The sequence below is a fragment of the Diorhabda sublineata genome, chromosome 8, assembly GCF_026230105.1.
Source record: "Diorhabda sublineata isolate icDioSubl1.1 chromosome 8, icDioSubl1.1, whole genome shotgun sequence".
In the NCBI taxonomy this organism is placed as follows: domain Eukaryota; kingdom Metazoa; phylum Arthropoda; class Insecta; order Coleoptera; family Chrysomelidae; genus Diorhabda; species Diorhabda sublineata.
In genome coordinates this window covers 9,659,165-9,681,307 of record NC_079481.1, presented here as the reverse complement: position 1 = coordinate 9,681,307, position 22,143 = coordinate 9,659,165, and the positions used below count along the sequence as shown (strand labels likewise).

The following is a 22,143-nucleotide window of genomic DNA, read 5'->3' as shown; positions in this document are numbered from 1 at the left end:
ATGTATCCATGATCGCTCTCTAAGTATCCGATTGCTATATACAATGATCCAATGCTCAATTCAGATGATCCTGTGCGAAACGCAGTCGTGTTTGTCGATGAACTGGATTAAGTTTTGAACCAATCGAGAAAAAATATACAGTTAAAGTCAAAAGTTTCCTTTTTATTTGATATATTATTTGATATTTCAATCTGATATATTCGACCATGACCCAATAATCGACCCAGTTTTCAAAAGTGACCAAAATCCACTGAAAACTCAATCACGCGGTCACGTTTACCGGAAACATTTTACGATACAATTTATATATACACGGTGGTTGAAAAAATAACTGGGATATCGATAAAAACAAGGATTGGATCATTAGGATAATAAATTATTAGTTATAGATTTGTACGAAAACATATTAATGAATAGATAGAGAAAGTGGTAAAGAAACAGTTAGGAAAAGAAGAAAAACGCCCAAAAAAACATGGTAAAAGAAGAAATTTCAACACGATGTGAAAATAAAAGGAAAAGCAAGCGTTAAAAAAATAAAATAAAAAAATAAGGAAACAAGAAGATATCCAATTGAAAACATATGAAAGAATTAGAAATAAAAACGAAGAATTTGTAGTAGTCGAAAATCATTTAATAGAAAACTTAAAGAAGCAATTCCATTAACTGTTAGAGGAAAATTGAATACAAGAATCGGGAAAAAACGATTAGAAATTAACTTAGAAACCCACAAAAATGAAGTGATAATCATTATAATGGAAAAAATGGAATTGTTCAAAAAATGATACAGGAATGACTACACAATACTTCGAGAGCAGATTAAATGGTCACAAATACGAGGATGGTACCAAAAGATGATCTAGAAATGTTTGAAACATACCACACAGTCTAAACAGCAAATGTTTCAAGTTTGAAGACTCCACGTTGGACTGGAAAAGAAGAACCGGCTCCAAAAGAAGCGAAAACTATCTACAGGCAAGGTCATGCATCCTATTAGTCAGATTTAGCCCCCTCGGATGATTTTCTGTTATAAGATATGAAAAAATGACTCGGTGATCAAATATTTTCCTCTGATGAAGGGTATCGAACTAATTGAACACCTCTGGTAAAAGTGTATGGAGCAAAAATTTTTTCTTTGTACTTCTGAGACCATTCTGGTACACGAAGAACGCTTTACACAAACGAAAATCGTGAATTTTACTTCAAAAAAAGAAAAATCTTAGCTCAAAACACGAACTATCAAAACTTATTGACCAGAAAAATATTTTCTCCGATTGACAGACAAGATATAGAAAATCTAAGTCAAATTTAATATAAATTGATTAGTTTATTTCAATCTCCCTCGTATAAAACCGCGAAAAGAGAAAAATATGCATGGGAAAAGAAACAATACACAAAAAGGAAATCAACAAGCGAAGATTTCTTCAGTTCCCAACACGGCCATTAATAGCTGACGAAAAGGCTTGAATAACTGGACTTAGAAGACTAAAAAATAATGAAAATTTTTGAATGTCGAGTTTGGATGTATTCACTTCCCAATAAAACACGTACCTTCAGTTGAAAATCCTTCTTGAATTGTGGTAAAGAAGCGTGGATCTTATGATCTTTCAGTTGGACAGCGTCGTCGACTCGTTTTTTCACTTCCAGAAGGTTTTTTCTTGAAAAATAAGATCAATCTAAATTCTAATTTGTAAATATTAAATTTTAATTCATGATTCACAGTACTACAAGGAATCAAATAGTTTTGTCTACTTTTAGGATGATCCTCGTATAATAAGGATTTATAATGTACAGACGATTCGGTTGTAGACAACATCGCGTGAAACGTCTTCTCTACTTCCACTATAATTGACGCTTATTTCGTAGTGACACGAAACACTTTTCAATTCTAGTAATTTCGGTTTTTATTACACTTCTTTCTATTTGATTCCTTTTAGTACTGTCAATCATGAATTAAAATTAAATATTTACAAATTAGAATTTATATTGATCTTAATTTTTCAAAACAAAAAAACCTTCTGGAAGTCGAAAACGCTGTCCAACTGAAAGATCATACGATCCACGCTTCTTTACCACAATTCAAGAAGGATTTGCAACTGAAGGTACGTGTTTTATTGGGAAGTGAATACACTCAAACTCGACAGAAATTTTCATTATTTTTTAGTCTTCTAAGTCCAGTTATTCATGCATTTTCGTCAGCAATTAATGGCCGTGTTGGGAACTGAAGAAATCTTCGGTTGTTGATTCACATTTCTTTTGTTGAAAAATCTTCGACCAACGAGTCTGGGAACAAAAAATAATCCGAGGGGGTTAAATTTAGCAAATACGTTGCATGAAGTAACAATTCAAACTTTAATTCATTAATTTTGGCCTTTTCAATACCAGATGGTTGTGCTGGTGCATTGTCTTGATCAAACAACACTTTCTGCTTAGCCAAATATCGACACCATGACCTCGCTTGCAGAAAAAAAGGTTTTTGTCTTCTTTGAACCTAGTTCTCCCTTTTCAGTCCATTTGGTCGGCCACTACGATGCTGGTCTTCACTATTGATAGCTGCGAAACATGCTGAATGGTGTTTTTCAAGCAACAAGACAATTCCTCCAGATAAAAAATAATAATTTTAACGTAAAATATTTTCCTTTGTAGTATTATCGAACTACGGGATCATAATTAAAAAAAAAACAATGGAGGTGTTGGAAAATTTCGAGAACGGGGTGTCGGAAACGACGCTGTTCTACATTTGGTTGAATAACGCCGCGACGGCAGTATGAGTCCTTCGAAAGGTAAACTTGGGACAGTATCAAACAAGAATCGACGCTTGCGAGATCGTCGTCGAGGTAAACAGCGTCGCCCGCGATACGTCGCAGGCGTTTCGACGCTAATGTATGCCGCACAACAAGGAGATGTCGATGTCGTTAGAAAAATTATTGGGGTTGAGGTTAGTATATCAACGAATTTATATATTGGATTTTTTAATTCAAAATGATTTATACTTATATTAAATAAGGCTTCTAATTGTTCATAATTGATAAATAACCTCAAAATTTACGGGAAAAACCGAAAAATATTAGAAGAAACACGTTTTTTTATTTTTTTTTTTCGATTTTTCACATTTCTGAGTTTCCTACGTCGATTTTTCCTATTGGGCAGTTGATAAAAGTATCTCGTAGTTATCAAATGTTTTTTTATGAATCAATTTTTTTTCATAACCTCAAAATTTATAAAAAAATGCAGAAAATACTTACGCAGTGTTTTTAATTTTTGACAAAAGTCGAATGGTGTATGACAATTGACAGGAATAGTTTTGATCTGTCAAATAGGAGCGGGAAATTAGAAAAATCTATCATCGTACTTATCATAAATCAAAATTTTAACAAAAAGTTTTTTTCCACGAATATAAACATTTGAAGTTTATAATTGAAATTTGTTACAAAAACTTTTTTTTCCGTTATTTTTCTAAAGATTTTTAATTTTTTTCCAAAATATTGTAGTATTTTTTTCGATTTTTCACATTCTTATCGAAAATTGACATTTTCTCAGCTTTCTATGTCGATTTTTCCTAATGGGCATTTTATAAAAGTACCTCGTAGTTATCAATTGTCTCCTTATTAATCAACTTTTTTTCATAACCTCAAAATTTATAAAAAAATGCAGAAAATACTTACGCAGTGTTTTTAATTTTTGACAAAAGTCGAATGATGTATGACAATTGACAGGAATAGTTTTGATCTGTCAAATAGGAGCGGGAAATTAGAAAAATCTATCATCAGACTTATTATCAATCAAAATTTGAATATTTTTTGTCGAAAATATTGTAGTGTCTTTCATTTACCTATATTGATTATTTCCATCGTAATATGTCAAAAATGAATCTTTATTTTCATAAATTGAATAAACTTTCTAAGCTAGATGTAGAATGCACCTCGTAGTTAATATCCCTTCCTTCAGTTTCTTAATTTTAAAATCAAAATTTAAATAATAGCTGATAAAGTTAAAACGATAAAAAAAATAGTTAAAAAGTAAAAAATACCGTGAAGAATTGTCGAAATCAATTATACCAAGATTTAATCCAAAATTTCCATTTTTTTAGAACATGTTTTTCAAAACTCCTTTATTTTTATTTTATTATTTTATATTTTCTAAAATTTCCATCTTCCCGCCACAATATATTTTCCTTAAAGTCGTTGAACTCACCCTCTCAACTATACTGATACGAGGTGGATTCCACCCTAATTAGTTTTTCTATTGTCATAGCAACTTTCAAAGTTTGGATTGATTTAGCAGCACAACCGATTTTTTTTCAGTTTACGTCTAAAGTTCGTTAAATCGTGAGATTTGTTAAATAAAAAAAAATGAAATTAGTGAATGGATTTTCAAAATTCGAAGGTAAATTAAAAACATTAAAAAACGCTCATCCTTACATATTTCTACAATTTTCGATTGTCCTATTTTTAAGACCACCCTGTTAACGAACATAGTCAACACCCTAAGATATTAATGACATAATTTGACAGTTTTAATTTAAGCGACATATTTAGGTGTATCTAAATTTGCGTGCATTTAAATAGACAAAGTTTTTTATTAAATTATTCATCAGAAAAATCAAGAAATATGCTGTTTGAAAGGTAATTTAATCTCAATAGTGTCCAGGTGTGTTAGTTTAGACCACAAAAAGTTATTTCTTCAAACGATAATCGACTTGGGCAACTCGATATTACCTTAGCAGCAATTTAAAAATATGGTAAGCGTTCTGAGGAAACTGGATCCTTTCATAGACGACCAGGAACAGGTAGGAAGCGATTCGTAACCGTCAACAACATCGCCACGATAGCTCTTACTGTCCCAATAATCAGTGGACACTAAGACGAAGATCCACAACATTGGCACAAAATCATCTGAATTAGACATTGAACTAATGAGCATCTGTTCTATTCTGAGATGAGACCAGAATACACCTTCATGGTAGGGTTCGAAAAAGAAAAATCTTCCGAAGACTTTGAGAGCGATTTACATATTGCTCGAGGTGCTATGGAGACGGTTCTTACGAGATTACATCGGCCAACACGGCTACGTTTGGCACAATTTCATCTGATTTGGATGAGGATTTATTCTGTTCTTAGATGAGACCAGAATATACCTTCATGGTAGGCACCGAAAAAGAAAAATCTACCCAACACTACAGCGAGCGATTTACATATTGCTCGAGGTGCTATGGAATTGGTTAGCTTATTAGTTAAAGCATGATTTCAGCACGAAATGCAAGCTTGGCGATTCTAGTTTTGTCATACGATCAACCCGCTTACATATAAATAATGATAATACCTCAGTTGTAGTTAATCTTTTACAGAGCTCTTCACTTTTTCAACGAGATCGTACCGGTAAAACTGCTCTGCATTATACTAGTACCAGTAGTAGTCGTTGTGCTTCACAAGCAGCGGATCTCATGGTCATGGCTGCTCCCGAATTGGTAGATGGTAGGGACGAGGATGGGTTTACGCCGCTACATCTAGCGGTAATTGCCGGTAACATGCAATTAGTTACTTTTCTTTTAGCTAACGGGGCCGATGTCAATGCCGTCGATAATGAAAAACACACCGTTGTTCATTGGGCTGCCGGTAAGTGTTTTGGTCAAAGTTTTTGGTGGTTATCACTTTTCGTTTTTTAAAAATTGAATAATTTGTAAGAGGGCTGTTTGAAAAATTCTCCTGGATACACCAAAATATTCATTCGAATTTTCTTTTGATCCAAAATGGGCCGAACACGCGCGGATCATAATTCTTCAGTTAGAAAATAGCAGATTTGTTTTTTTGATTTCCCGATATCTTCTTTCATTTCTATGAACTTAATTTGACTGTCATCCAGTAATTCAATGATGATTTCGATGATATTGATGCAGTTCATGGTAGTCAAGAATGTTCGTCGTCAGTCAAATTAATACAGTCGAGGAAATGAAGTAAAAAAATTTTCTGATCAGTGAGTTTCATTGCTTCAATGCATTTTGAACAGTGCATTTCAAATTGTTAAAAAAGGAAAAAATCCCACGCACATCCCCCCAAAACCTGATCTGCAGATGGAACGGTTTTTGTCTTCTTTGAACCTGGTCCTCCCTCTTTAGTCCATTTTTTTCGTTGTTATTTTGTTAAAAAAGGAAAAAATTCGGAAATTATTGCAGGAAATGAGTTTTTGGCTCCATATTTTGGCCATTGGAATAACGGATGCGTGAGCTGGTCTTCATAAAACAACAAGATATTCAATTATCCCACGCGCATCCCCCCAAAAAAAAACGACGCCGAGGCCTGGCCTGCAGATAGAACGGTCTTTGCCTTCTTTGAATCTGGTCCTCCCTCTTCAGTCCATTTTTTTGGTTGTTATTTTGTTAGGGACATGAAGTGATGGATCCACATTTCATCCATGGTTATGAAACATTGTCAACCACTCGATGGAAACATCTTCACGACGATGTTTTTGTTCCATTATGAGTAAAAGCGGCACCCATCTTGCGAATGGCTTTGTCATGTCCAAATTTTGAGTTAATATGCGATGTAAATCTCTTTTTGGAATGCCTACTATGTCTTCTAGGTCGCTGAATCATCCAGTGGATTTTCGTCAACATTTCTGGAGTCGCCACCTCATTCGACCACTGCAATGCTAGTCCTGTACGGCCTTTTTATATTGGTTGAACTAAGACCTCTCAAATGAAAATATTGATGACGAATTTTTTTCATGTTTCCTAATCACTATTGATGGCAAATATCAAACAACGGGGCGTCCTTTGAAAACTCCTTGAGTACATTTTCCGCCAATTTCATAACGAATTTTCAAGAGATTTCGGTAGACGACGTAGATGTCGTCCACCTAGAGCACTAGGTACCTGGTGCATCTTTTTGTCATCAACGATTCAGAAAATCCTCGAATGGTGATCTCATTGCATTGCAATGCATTTTTCAAAATATTTTTTACATCTGCAGGAATCCAATTTTCATTTCTTATTCATAAATTTTGTTTGTTTTTCAAAAACAAACATTTTCAAAGAATCCCATTCATACAATTTACAAATAGAAGCTCAGGTTCCGGAATTATATTGTGAAACGTTGCTCAAAGTTGAGACTAGAAATTTTTCGAACAACCCTCGTAAACTATATAATTTTACGAAATTTATCAATAAAGACGTTTTAGAAAATTCTACTCGATCTGGGGTTCGAACAGCTAAAATATGATTATAAAACTGAAAATATATTTTCCAAACTTAATGTCAGGGTCAAAAAATTGAGTAATATACATTTTTCAGTGCATTGCAAATACCTGGGGTGTGCGGAACTAATTAAAGGTCATTTCGACAATAATTTTGCATGTTACCAAGTTCAAATTTGCATACAAATAGATTTATAATGGGGCGTATAAAAATGTTTGCTTAAAATTTCAAGTATCGACAACAAATTAATCCTTTTCGTGATTATTTGATAAAAAAAACGAAATTACGAACGAAATTCATTTGAATAATTAAAAATAGGTAGGAAAATGTTCATTTTCCAAGTATAACATACAAAATCGATTGAAGACGTTAAATCCTGTATAACGCCATTGCAGTTATCCTTGATAACGTCCGGCCGAGTTTACTTTGATTATTAAACTAGTACACTGAATCACAATACAGGGTGATTCATTGAGAATGTCCAATCTCTGGCTTGTGTCGCTATTAGACAGTTTGTGTAGAAGCAAAAATTGGATTATAATAAGAATAAGTAATACATTAGTATACAAGTATTAGTATAACAAGTGTAATTGTTATTTATCAAATAATACCTAGGCATAACGATTTTTCCAATAATGAGATGCGCGATATGATTTGTGTGTTTGCTCAGTCAAATTATAGTGGTCCAGCTGCGGCTCGAAGGCAACCCAATTACAAACTGTACCAAATCCTTACAACCGCTTAGGTGAAACGAGGTCTTTACGCTCTAAAACTGAGCACGGTGCTACAAAAAAAATCACTGCCGATGAAGAAGATGAAATTTTAATTTATGTTACGGAGAATCCAGATATCAGTACTCGCCGATTAAGTCTGCAAACAGGTATAAGCCAGTCATCTATTTTTAGAATACCGAAGAGGGAAAAATTGCATCCATATCATTACACTCGTGTTCAGAATTTATTATCTCAAGATTTACCTAAGCGTCTACAATTTGCCCATTTTTTGTAAGATAATCAAAATGTTAACCCAGATTTTCTGGATACAATTCTTTTTACTGATGAGGCAACATTTACCAGACGAGGAATATTTAATTATAAAAATAATCATTTGTGAGATTCTGAAAAAAACAACATGCTATGAAGGAAACACTTTTTTAGCACGAGTTTAAGGGGTTAACATTTGGTGTGGTGTAATATGTGGGTATTTAATAGGTCCTTTTAAACTGCCCACCAATTTAAATGGACCTCTTTATTTAGATTTTCTTCAAGAACATTTACACGAATTACTAGAGGATATACCTCTCGCTTTAAGACAAAATATGCGGTTTTTGCACGACGGAGCACCACCACATTATTCTTTACAAGTTCGTCAATGGTTAAACGAACAGTTTCCGCATCGATGGATTGGTCATGGAAGTTAGTTTGCTTGGCCACCAAGAGGCCCTGATTTCAATGCTTTGGATTTTTCAATTTGGTCGCAAATGAAGGCATTAGTTTACAAAGAAAAAATTACTTCTCTTCCACAACTACGACGAAAAATATTAGAAGAAGCTGCGGATGTAATTAAAAATAATAAACAAGGCTTATTTGATATTAAGAGATCTTTACGAAAGCGGATCATAAAGTTTTTTATTTTTGTTATTGTTACATAATTAAGGAATAATAAAATTTTTTTTGAAAAAAATTAAAATTTATTGAACTTTTTCGAAGCAAATAACTCGATATCCGATTGAGTTACACGAATCAAAGAAGAGTAACTTTTTTTGTAGAATTTAACGCTTATGAATATTTTTTTATTATTTCAGTAGTAAGTTTAACCCAAAAAAACTTTACTTTGATTTAATTAACACAAACAAGTGTAACTAGCGCCCTCTATTAGTAATGTTGAATTAGAGTACAAATTATGATTCCTTATGCCAAAAAACGTAAAATTGCCAATTTTCAAAGAAAAATTGTGAAAACATAAAAAATTTTCGCGAAAATCAAAATTCAAATTTAAACTTTGAACACCCCGTATCTCGTAAACTGGCAATATTTGCATAAGAAAACATGTTGAGCAGAATCATCATATTTTGAGGTCTAGAATATACAGTTCAGAGACCGGACATTCTTAATGAATCACCCTGTATATATCGTTCTTTTTTTTAGTTTATTATCAGGCAAATTTTGATACCATTTTTTTTATTATTGAAACAACTAAGTTATTCAAAAAAATATTTTATTCGGCACATATATATGTTGTTTGACCAATTCACTATGTTTAACCTTTAAAAATAATCGAACAGCAAAGATTTTGCATGTTGAAGTACGTTTATAAGGACTATAGTCACTTTAAATATAAATATTTATTGTTGATACGAGGTCTGACTAAAAGTAATCAGACAGATACACGAGGATGGTCACATAAATACCTAGCCTGACCTAGAGATGGCGGTAGTTGCTTTATTAGAAACTACCACACCACGTTGTTTAGTATCGGCACCCATCAAGCTTTAGCCCAATCAATATAGAAGCTGAATTAGATTACTCTGGGTAAGACAAGGCCGTACAGGACCAGCATCGCAGTGGTCGATCAAATGTAGTGACGACTCCAGAAATGTTGAAGAAAATCCACTGGATGATCGTCGATTGAAAGAGGGCGAGTTAGCAGACATTTTACATCGCATATTAATTGAAAAAACAGCGTAGTGAAGTTGTTTCCATCGATTGTTTCACGGAACGAAACAAAATAATAATAAAAAAATGGACTGAAGAGGGAGGACTAGGTCCAAAGAAGGCAAATACTGTTTTATCTGCATGCAAAGTCATGGCGTCGGTTTTTTCGGATTATTAACTTTTGAATAGCTACCTCGTGCACCCTATTCGCTAGATTTAACCTCCTCGGATTACTTTCTGGTCCCAAACTTGAAAAAAAACGGCTTGATGGTCGTAGTATATGGGGCTAAAAGAAAATTTTAGTGTTTTCTTTGTCCTCCTTGCACCATCCATCGACTCCATAAGATAATTTTTATTCTGGTGAAAAGAAAAACGTTGACAGGTATATATCAGTTGAATAGGGTGGCTGTGGCTATTACATTTGAAGCTGAAAATATTTATGGATAGAAGAAATTGTCCGACCTCGTAATTTTACTTTTGATATTTGTAGTTTGTGGGGAAACGGCTGCACTAAGGGCAGTACTAGCTGCAGGAGCGAACGTTTCAACTCCAGACGTCCATGGGGGGTATCCTCTACATTACGCTGCTCAAATGTGTGGGGGAGTAAGTAGAAAAAAAATCAAACTATTTAGAGCAGGGGTCGACAAACTTTTAATATGTCCACGTGCAATTTTTAACAAATTTAAAACGGAAACATTCAGTTTGATCATCGTTCCTAAGTTTCTCGCTACGGTTTCTCTAATTTTTTATGTGAGAACCAAATTTCACACTTTAGTGATTCGAGTGGTGTCTGCCGTGTGGAGATGCTTGTGTATATTGATTGATTCATTTTAAGCATCTGCAGGCCACCTCGTTGATGAACCACGTCTACCCGTCGAGTAGGTCTTACAAAAACTGCTCCAGGTGGATAGTTGAGTCAGATCGTCGAGTTTTCTTCTATGATTTAAGCTTCTTCCTTCTTACTTACTTCTTACTTCCTTCTGAATTGAGTCCAGTATCCGTAAGCATATGCTTGCGAGCCGAACTCCGAATGTGCGAGCTATGGACGAATCTGGGCATTGTACTGGATTAGAAGCTTAGATAGGACCAAATACTGAACTGCAATATCAGCCTGGGTCTTCTCTTGTTAGTCCAGTCAAGTTTTCTTCTATGATTTAAGCTTCTGAGCAACTCTGGATTTCTTTTAATTCGAATTACTATATTCTGGATTGAGTCCAGCATCCCCAAGCATATGCGTGCGAGCCGATATCCGAATGTGCGAGCTATGGACGAATCTGGGCATTGTACTGGATTAGATTTTTAGATAGGATCAAATCCTGAATTGCAGTATCAGCCTGGGTCTTCTCTTGTTAGTCCAGTCAAGTTTTCTTCTAAGATTTAAGCTTCTGAGTAGCTCTGGATCGTTTTTAATTCGAATTACTATATTCTGGATTGAGTCCAGTATCCCTAAGCATATGCTTGAGAGCCGAGCTCCGAATGTGCGAGCTGTGGACAAATCTGGACCTTGTACAGGATTAGAAGCTTAGATAGGACCTAATCCTGAGCTGCAGTTTCAGCCTGGGTCTCACCAATGAAATTTCAGTTCGTTCCTTAGCAGGAAAATTTTTGGTTACGAAGGAGATGTTGAAAATGCGATGCGACGATTTTTCTGTTGATTATGTGTTTGCTGACCCCTGATCCGACGTATAGACTTTAAAATTGTCTTCGATATTCAGGATCGCGATTCAAATTTGGGTATGCAAGTGCTCCAAACCCTTCTTTCGCACCCGGAGATAAAAGTCTCCGAAACGGACGTCGATAAAAGACAACCGCTATTATGGGCCGCTAGCGCCGGTTCCTCTAGAGCCGTACTAGCTTTAATTAGAGCTGGAGCTAATGTGGAAGCTAGCGATGAAGATGGTCTAACCGCTTTACATTGTGCAGCCTCGAGAGGTCATACCGATTGTATGGATACCTTGTTAACTTTATGCGGAGCTTCGGTGGATGTTATAGACACCAATGGTTGTACCGCTTTACATTACGCCGTTACTTTGGGTAAGAAAATCCTTTAAAAAAAAGTATGAAATCGAGGAATTGATAATTACAGGACACGCAGATGCTACGGCTCTTCTTCTAGCTCACGGAGCCGATCCTAATCGACAAGATCGGAAAGGCAGAAGCCCAGCGCATTGCGGTTGCGCCAAAGGACAATTCGAAACTGTTAAATTAATTGGTGAGGTAGGATACATTGAAAAAAATCGAAGGATTCCGAATTTTTTTTTATAGGTGTACATGGGGCTAATTTATGGTTAAGGAACGCGAGAGGTGATTTACCTCTTCACGACGCAGCTGGTAACGGTAGAAGAGAATTGGTTAAGTGGCTTCTGGAGATGAGACCTAGTCAAGTAAACGCCAGAAATAATGACGGTAGATGTCCGTTACATATGGCGGCGCTTAACGATAACGCCGACATGTGTAAGGTAAATCAATCACCAATAAAAAATAATTGTGAAAAATCTCGCCGTTAGCAGTTAAAAATTGAACCAGGTGCAATTGAAGGTCTTTTATAAAAGTTTAACCATTCACAGAATTCTGTAAACTTTGAAGTAAATAGTAATCAATTAGTGATAGATCAAGGTTGAATTGTGGATGTGGTGTAACTTATAAAAAGCTCCAAGAATTCCCAAATATGTGTGAGGTTTTGAATTATCATTGTGGAAGAAAATTTGACAATTCTGTTCATTTTTCTCCGATTTCTTTATCCAGTTTCATTGATAGTTCACAGTAAACATCAAAATTGATCGTTTGGTATCACCTCAAAACATTCGACAACTTTGTAATCCCACCAAAGCTTTCGACGTGGTTTGTGCTGGTTCATAGTGTTTGCCCCATGGTCTTTTTCGAATTAATTAACCATCTTTCAACTCCAGCGATGATTCTTTTCAAGAAAGGATCCGTTTCAATTCGCTTAAGGTGGAAATTTTGATCGTTTAGTTACTTGGAAGCACCTCAAAACACACGACAATTTTGTAATCCCACCAAAGCTTCGACGTGGTTTGTGCTGGTTCATAGTGTTTGCCCCATGGTCTTTTTCGAATTAATTAACCATCTTTCAACTCCAGCGATGATTCTTTTCAAGAAAGGATCCGTTTCAATTCGCTTAAGGTGGAAATTTTGATCGTTTGGTTACTTGGAAGCACCTCAAAACACACGACAATTTTGTAATCCCACCAAAGCTTCGACGTGGTTTGTGCTGGTTCATAGTGTTTGCCCCATGGTCTTTTTCGAATTAATTAACCATCTTTCAACTCCAGCGATGATTCTTTTCAAGAAAGGATCCGTTTCAATTCGCTTAAGGTGGAAATTTTGATCGTTTGGTTACTTGGAAGCACCTCAAAACACACGACAATTTTGTAATCCCACCAAATCTTACGACGTGGTTTGTGCTGGTTCATCGTGTTTGCTTCATGGTCGTTTTCGAATTAATTAACCATCTTTTATCACCAGCGATGATTCTTTCCAAGAAAGGGTCAATTTAATTTCATTTAAAGTGCAAATGTTGATGGCTTGTGTTCAATTCGTGAGGTTTTTGATACCTCGAACAGTTACATGACGATCCTCTTCAAATGTGTCTTTGATTTGGTCAGCAGGCCCACCAGAACGTTGCTTATCTTTGAGGGAAGAGTCTCCAGAATAGATTTTTTCTTACCAATTGGTAAATATTCAATACAAACCTTAGAAACAGATTTCAGCTGTTCTATAGAGTAATGGGGGGTTTAAGTGATGGTTCTATGAGTTCGAAATGTACCCAGAAGCCTAATAATCATTACTGGACAAATGAATTGATTAGTATTAAACTGATCATTATTCCTTAATAGCAATTATAGAAATAAAAAAGACTTTTCATAATATTGTATTTACAATATAAAAATTTGCAGATATACTTTTAATTTCCTAATTTTTTCAGTATTTATAACATTCGAGGGTCACTCAATTGATTTCTACAGCCTTTTTTTAACCCTGTCGGACATTTTGCATACAATATTGAGATGGATATCTTGCCAAGGTTGAAGCTCACGTGAGGTACGCGTTTACCGTTTGAGAGCTTTCCACTTTCACAAAAATTTAATATTTATTTTAGTAACTGTTTATACAGGATGGTAAATTGAAAATACTATCTTTTAAAACTTATATACAAGTGGTAGTAATTTTTTTCGATTAACCTAGAGATGGCGGTGGTTGCTTGAAAAATATCACTGTATTAAAAAGTACACAATCTATTTCAAGATTGAAAACGTCTCTATAACTTCATCCCGTTGTAAACAACTTCGTTCAAGTCCAAGTTTTCATCTATTTCTAATTTCTTCGTCATATAAACCAGATCCTCTGCATCCTGTGCTATTACTATGACCTCTAGAAGTCCTTTAATTGAGATATTTCGTACTGTATCATAAGCTTTCTTTAAATCGATAAATGCTACGTGTTTTTAACATTTTTCTTTTCGAGGAGTTGTTGAATTGCGTAGATAATAAACTTTGTGTGTCCACTCTGTATATTTAACCAATAGACAGTATAAAAATCGCTTTTCACCAATTAGATTTCCAGTTAGATCGTTCCCCAGCTGTAGACGATCACGAATCATGTAAAGAGCGTGCAGAATGCGTTTTGAGTAGAATTTCTGCCCCAAATTATACAATTGAGGCGTTAAACTGTTGTCTGTTTGTCTACTCTGTATATTTAACCAATAGACAGGATCTAAATCGCTCTATTATAGTACATTGTTATTAATTTCCAATCGTCTTGAAGAACTCAACAGTTTCGGATAGTCTCGTATAACTTTTTACCAATTAGATCCCCAGTTAAATCACGCCCCAGTTGTAGACGACCACGAATCATGTAAAGAGCGCGCAGAATACGTTTTGAGTAAAACTTTTGTCCACGAATCATGTAAAGAGCGTGCAGAATACGTTTTAAGTAAAACTTGTGTCCAGGAATCATGTAAATAGCGTGAAAAATACGTTTTGAGTAAAACTTGTGTCCACGAATCATGTAAAGACCGTGAAGAATACGTTTTGAGTGAAACTTGTGTCCACGAATCATGTAAAGAGCGCGCAGAATACGTTTTGAGTGAAACTTGTGTCCACGAATCATGTAAAGAGCGTGCAGAATACGTTTTTAGTAAAACTTTTGTCCACGAATCATGTAAAGAGCGTGCAGAATACGATTAGAGTATAACTTCAGTCCCAAATTATACAATTGAGGCGTTTAACTTGTCATCAAATAACTGGGACAACCAGAATTCTAAAGCTCACCCTATATATAATAATTATTGATAAAATCGTATCGATTTTTCTTTAGGTAGGTAAAATGCGCAATTGAAATCATCCACCCTCTCTTATTTCCCTTACAACACGCAATGTTAAGATCACAAACTGATTTTCTTCATGAATCATGATCTACGAAAGGTTTTGATTAGAATTTTTTCATCGATTCGTAACGCGCGTGCGTTCCAATTAAGTTTACGTTTAGACGTCCGACCTACATAGATTTCTAAATTGGGAAATTTGAACCAGTCATATGTAAACTTTTACATTGTTCGTTTCAAAGTGCAGTAGTGAAAAAAAAAATAAATAAATAAATCAATGGTATCATTTTTGTATCTTAAATTTGATTGTAGCTATAAATAGCGTACGTCGAATTCTTCTTTTTTCCTACGCGGCCTCGAATGATATACGAGTTTAATCGTTAATACGAGGGTGTTTCAAAAAGATTCCTGATTCGGAATTGCTTTCGAATTGTATATCTCTTTGAATAAATAAATAATAGTCGCATGGTAACAAATCTGGACTATAAGGAGGGTGTTTCAATGTTTTTCAACCAAATTCGTTCGACGTTGCCATTTCAAAACCAGTTGTAGGCGGTTTTACCATGTTTTTTGGATGATTACTAATACTGCCTATTTAAAGCTCGTTTTTTAGTGAAAAAATCAAACGAAATTACTTCTCTTATGTAATTATTGATAATTTAACCTTCGTTTTAACTGGCAGGTCTTCTTTTTTCTTCCTACACTCCATAAATGCGCGATTTTTGTCAAAATAAAGTGGATTATCCAAGTTTCTTACTATTTATACCGTTTTAGGAGACGGGTGTAAATTTCTATGCTCAAAATTCAGTCTTCATACTTTTTTGGCTGAAATTTTGTTATAGCCGAGAGTTTTTCTTCAGCAAATAATACGGCGCGGTCTTGATTGTCCTTTATAGACACTTCCGAGCTTGTATTCAAAAATAACGACTTATATTTGAACCACCCTCGTAATTGAGCAAAATTTTTTGAAAAAACATATAAATGAAGATTTTTTTTTCACTATACAGTCGTCAAAAAATAAAAATATTACTAAACGAACAAAAATCGAAGACGCTATGACGTATTTTCAAGAAACAGTTAACGATGCAACTGGTTCAATAAGAACTAGCGTTAGTAATAACATTATTATAACCAGTAATGTAATAAACGATCTATTATTCATTTTTTTCGAGTCGATAAAATGTTTTAATCATTTCAGATTCTATTAGACAATGGCGCTCAAGTAAATCCAGTTCTTCGTACTTCGAAAAATGTTTTTATGACACCACTAGATTGCGCTCTTCAACGAGGCTACAGATCCACTGCCAAATATTTGCAACTCCAAGGAGGAGTACCGGCTAATAGACTCAACGACCCCAAACAAAGTAATAGTGCCTTAAATTTCCATATCAGAGACGACGTTACATTCTACGGAGACGTTTCTTCGGAAAGCGAAAAAGAAATTAAAAAAACCGTTAAAAAGAAAAAAGTTTCGATGTCTAGTAGCGAAATATCGGAAAGAGAAAAATCCACTAAAAGTAGAATCGATTATAGTAACGAAATAACTATTAACGGTAAAACTGAAGTGAAAATTTCGGAAAATAAGGAAATTATATTCGATAAAGAGTCAGTTCAAACTCAAACATCAGCCAAACTTAGAGAAAATTCTAAACGAGATAAATCAGCACAATCTTCTTTAAACAAAGAACCGATGATCAGTATATCAAGTCAAGCTACCGTCTCGAAGATAGATCACAGCACTTGTACTACTACCGAAGAAATTAATCAACAATCTACCAGTGAAGAAAATGAAGAAACTAAAAAAGATATATTGGTAGAAGCTGCCATACATCCCCAACCAAAATCAATACCAGATGATATTATTAACGATATTAATGAAGAAAATGTTGATGTTATAGAAAAGGTACAAGAAGATATCGATGTTGTAGTCGAAAAAGAAAAATTAACAAAAAATATTGAAAATCTGAACGAAATATCGAATTACGAAAAAATAGAAGACGAAACTCAACCAGATTTAGGAGATTTTGTACAAATAACTGATAAAAAAGAAATAGAAATTGAAGAAGAAGCTAAAAAGATCGGTACTATTGAAAATATTCCAAACGAAGTTAACAAAACTGAAAATGATACAAAAGAAATACCAAAAACTACAGATGAAATTAAAACTGATTCAGTCGAAGACAAAATTCAACCAGAATTAGAAGATTTTGAACAAATAATCGATGAAAAAGAAATAGAAATTGAAGAAGAAGCTAAAAATATCGATACTATTGAAAATATTCCAATCGAAGTTAACAAAACTGAAAATTATGATACAAAAGAAATACCAAAAACTACAGTCGAAGTTACAAATGATAAAATTGAAAATTTAGATACCGAACCATCAAAAAATGAAGTAAAGGATGAGAGTGTTAAGCAAAATAAAGAAAATTTCAACGATATAAAAATTAAACGAAACAAAGAAAATGAAGAATCGAGTTCGTCGGACGACGATGAATTCTCGTCTAAATCTCATAAGAGCTTTCGAGTTTTGCGAGACGAGGAATCAAACTATTCAACTGCAAACAAAACGAGATCAAAATCACTCGATAAAAAATCGAAAAAAGATAAATTAAAAAGTAAAATACCGACTCCACTATTCAAAAGTACGTTATCTAAAAGCGATAGACATTTAAACGAGTTTTACAAAGAAACTAATTTAGATACGAGAATTCCGTCGTTGCCGAACATTCGAGATGAGAGAAATACGATACGAGAACATGTTAGATGCGATTCCAACATGTCGGCGCCGATGCTCACTTCGATTTTAAGCGATAAAGATAAAGATAGTTTATCTGAAATGGAAGACGAGATCGGTACGAAAACGAAACGGTTCGTTAAGAAGAGATCCAGAACTCGCGAAGCGAGAAGCGCCGGAAGCGATTACGAAAGTAGTAATTTGATAGATTCCGGTTTCGAACCGAGTCCGAGAAGTACTAGAACCACGAAATGGAAAAATATGTCCGATAGGGGCGTCAATATGGCATCCGTTACACAAAATATTCAAACGAATATAAGAAGGTGAAAATATATTACGAAACGTTGTATATTCTCATACCTTTAGATTGTTTAACGACCCTTCGACTATCCATAACCATTTTTTTTCCAGTTCCCTCCATCACCAACTCTATCTTCCTCCTTTTTTTCACTAGTATCCTTTTCAAATCTGTTTCCATCTGATTCTAGCTTTTCATCATCGTTTTTACCCCAGTTTCCGGTTCAATTTGTTCATTAAGGTCTCGGCTATATCAGGTTTGCTTTTGATTTTCTTTTTATCAAGTTTTCTTCCTCCAATACGTCTATTTCTTCTTCGTATCCTTATCAATTGTTTCTATTGTATTCTCCGTTTGATTTATCGTCATTTTCACGTATGTGTCTCGATCATCTTAATTTTATTTGTTTTATTTTCTGTATCACATTTTCTGTTTCTTTTATGTCTTTTTTCTAATATTTATTATTTCACAATCTGTCTCTATCTCAGTCTGAGTTGTAATCTTGGTTTTCTCTTCCATCTTACGTCTATTCTACCATCATTCTTATCTTCTGTTTCTGTTCTCTATCTACGTCCTAATTATCCTCATTTTCAATACTTTCTCTCCCTTTAACACTTCTTTTATCCTTATTCTTGTCAAATCTGTTTCTGTCTTAGTCAAACATCGCAACTTCAGTCTTTTTCTCACATTTTACGTCCATTCTACCATCATTCTTATCTTCTGTTTCTACTTTATAACTACGTCCTAATCATCTTCATCTTTAACACGTTTTTTCTCTTTAACACTTCTTCTTCGTCTTCTATTATCCTTATTCTTATCAAATCCTTTTTCTCTCATTCAAATGTCGTAATTTCAGTATTTTTCTTACATTTTACGTCCATTCTACCATCATTCTTATCTTCTGTTTCTGTTCTCTATCTACGTCCTAATTATCCTAATTTTTAATAGTTTCTCTCCCTTTAACACTTCTTCTTTGTCTTCTATTATCCTTATTCTTGTCAAATCCTTTTCTGTCTCATTCAAACATCGCAATTTTAGTCTTCTTTTTACATTTTACCTCCTCTCTACCTTCAACCCTTCTTCTTTTTCTTTTTTTAGATACCATCTCGAAAGGAAGATATTTCAGCAACTACTCGAACTGAAACGTCACCAGATCCGAGCCGGTCAACACAACGAAGCCGTTTTAGTCAAAAGAGCCATTGAAGCTTATCACAAATCTTGCGCTTCGACTGTAGGCGTCGGCCGTTATACAACCGAAGATTACACATTCAAAAGCTTTGAAAAATTCTTATACGAAGCTCTGAGGAAATTACAGAAAAACGGCGCCGAATATATGCGCGGTCTTCCCGCCAATCCCTTGTTATGTACCAAAAGTACCAATCGATGTATGCACGCCGCGCACGCGTACACCGGCGTTCCTTGCGCGGCTTATCGTAAGTACAACATCAACTTCTATCGTCTCACGTCGATTTCGTTTGTTTTTTTTTTATTTTTCAAATTTCAGTACCGAAAATGGATCATCACTCGATACCGAAAATTGGTTTCGATTCAGTGGATTGTAAACCGGGTACCGGCCGGTTTTTACCGACGATTAACCCTAAAAAAACGGTAACTTTGGAATTAACCCACGGGACTGATAAACAAGTTATTTCTTTACCTACCAATAAACTTGATCAAAACAAAAGGTACTACGTCACTTTTACCGTTAAAGGACACGAAGCAATCTCCGATGATAGTAATACTGATAATAAAAAAGTATCGGCTCATAAACATTCGAAAAGCGATTAAAATCGATTGTATTACGTAATAATCGATTTGTGGTAAGTATCGTAAACTGTTCTAGCTTTTGACAACTATAATTTTACGTTCTGTGCAGCTAACTACAAGTTCCGTGTCAATTGACGTCGTGTTCCGTCCTACAATGTATCATCGTATTAGTCGTTTCGAAACTTCGGCCATATTGTCTCGTATTCAAGAGCTTTTTTCGTTTAAATGGCGGCTGGTTGTAACGTAACGACTTATAATCAGACGAAATTTATTTAGTACGAGTCCTATTTTTAACTAAAAAAATTGTTGTTTTCGAATTTTAAAAGTGTTTGAAGTTGTTGTTTACTTTCGCACAACACTGTATAGTAGTGTAACGGGGTGTAACAAAAAAGTAGGTGACAAATTGGACCACACTTTCTTCCGTTGCAACGGATATGAATCTCTTTGAGTAAATGTGCACAAAAGAAAGTGCACAGCTCTCGAAAGATCAATTTTGAATTGAAAATTTTGAAAGTTTTTTTATAGCAGTATCTGTAAAAGAACAGTGAAGAAATTGATAGTCTTTAAATACTTCCCAAATCTTCACAAAGGGTTTCCGTTTTCCAGAATACATATTTTTCAACGTTTTTAATTGGTTTCTGATGAAATTCAGTTGAAATTTCATTGATTCGCTGCCTTTTGCTTGATGTCTTCGATTATCTCACCTAAAGACGCTTCTTCTTCAACAAAACCACCAAAAAAGTCATTGGGGTTGAGATCTGGTTTTCTAGGTATCCAAGACGTAAGTTTCTTACGGAATCTAATTGAAATTTCATTGATTCTTCGATTATTCCTATTAATTTGCTTCATCTAGTTTCATCTAATTTCTATAGATCCCAATTTATATTTTCCAAGTGTTTTCCTTCTAAAAACACGTGGTAAATTAAATATCTATCTTTTTATTACACCCTGTATATTGATAACGAATTGTACGTTGAAAAGGAGTTTATTTATTTGAACATTGATATAATGTATATATTTTAAATTTTCGTTAAGAATTTCGTTGTTATTTTTCTATATTTATTACGTTGGCAACTTCACTGATTGAAACACCCTGTATATAATTATATCTATACAGATTTGGACTCTTGTTTTTTATTTTATCAGTAAAGCTGCCAGCTGTGGTTATCTAAATTACGAGGGTGCCTGAAAAGTATTCGACTTAATAATAATAATTATAAACTTAGTTCTAGCCTTTTTTAAAATTATTCCTCTACCTAGTAATAGGAAAAAGTCTATGGGGGATAGATAAGGCTAACCAATTCGAAATTTAATGAAGACTAGAAAAGTTAGAAGAGTTAAAAAAAATATAAAACATCCAAATATAAAAAAAATTAAAAAAGTTGTGGTCGGAAAACTTTACAGACAAACCTTGTATTACGGAATACGTTTTATTTGAATTGGACTGGAATAATTCCAACAAAATTTTAATAAAACATTATATTTCATTAATAGACTTTTTTTCACCTAAATCTGCTACATAATCCTTAATTTCCTTGGCATTTCCAATATCTCCTGTTTTTCAACAATTTTTCCAAATTTTCTTATCAATTCTGCTAAATTTTCTAAACATTTTAATTTAAAATTCTTACGCTTACATATTTTACATTATGGTTCGTACAAAGCTAAAATTATAGAAAATTTTATGCCCTATAACAATTTGAAAGTAGTTTTTCGAAAAAAAAAAAAATGTTTCCAGCCCCTAATATTTCTATAGATTGTCGAAAATTCTGGAAATTCGAAATGGTGGTCACGTAAACTAACTGTCTAATTCCGCTGTCAAATTTGACACTTCAATTCACTTATTGACATTTTTTCATAACCTCAATATATCAGTTTTGAAAAGTATTTATATGGAAACTATACGTAATTATTTTGAAGAAAGATTTATTAATTATTGTAAAAACTGATAATTGGAAACAAAATTATATAAAACACACGTTTAGGGTGCCCTCTTGGCGGGCGGTCTCCTTATTTAATAGCAAGACCGAATTACGTGAATACTTTCATTGATTTTAAGATGTAAGATGTAAGATTTCGAGATGTAGGATATGAAAAAAAATTCGAAAAATCGATTGGGGATTGGATTATTCCCATTTTGGTGGGCGCGCGTTGAGT

General features: G+C 34.2%; 1 protein-coding gene across 1 annotated transcript; it reads left to right on the top strand.

Annotated features, from left to right (window-relative positions):
• The first annotated feature begins 2,799 nt into the window (after window positions 1-2,799).
• Window positions 2,800-22,114, top strand: LOC130447885 (serine/threonine-protein phosphatase 6 regulatory ankyrin repeat subunit B). The gene is made up of 10 exons (XM_056784928.1): window positions 2,800-2,935; window positions 5,345-5,612; window positions 10,334-10,446; window positions 11,559-11,877; window positions 11,930-12,055; window positions 12,109-12,302; window positions 16,386-17,268; window positions 17,650-18,247; window positions 19,318-19,652; window positions 19,724-22,114. Exons 1-10 carry the CDS (start codon window positions 2,879-2,881, stop codon window positions 20,005-20,007), a joined length of 3,177 nt encoding a protein of 1,058 aa, XP_056640906.1. The 5' UTR covers window positions 2,800-2,878; the 3' UTR covers window positions 20,008-22,114.
• Window positions 22,115-22,143: the final 29 nt, after the last annotated feature.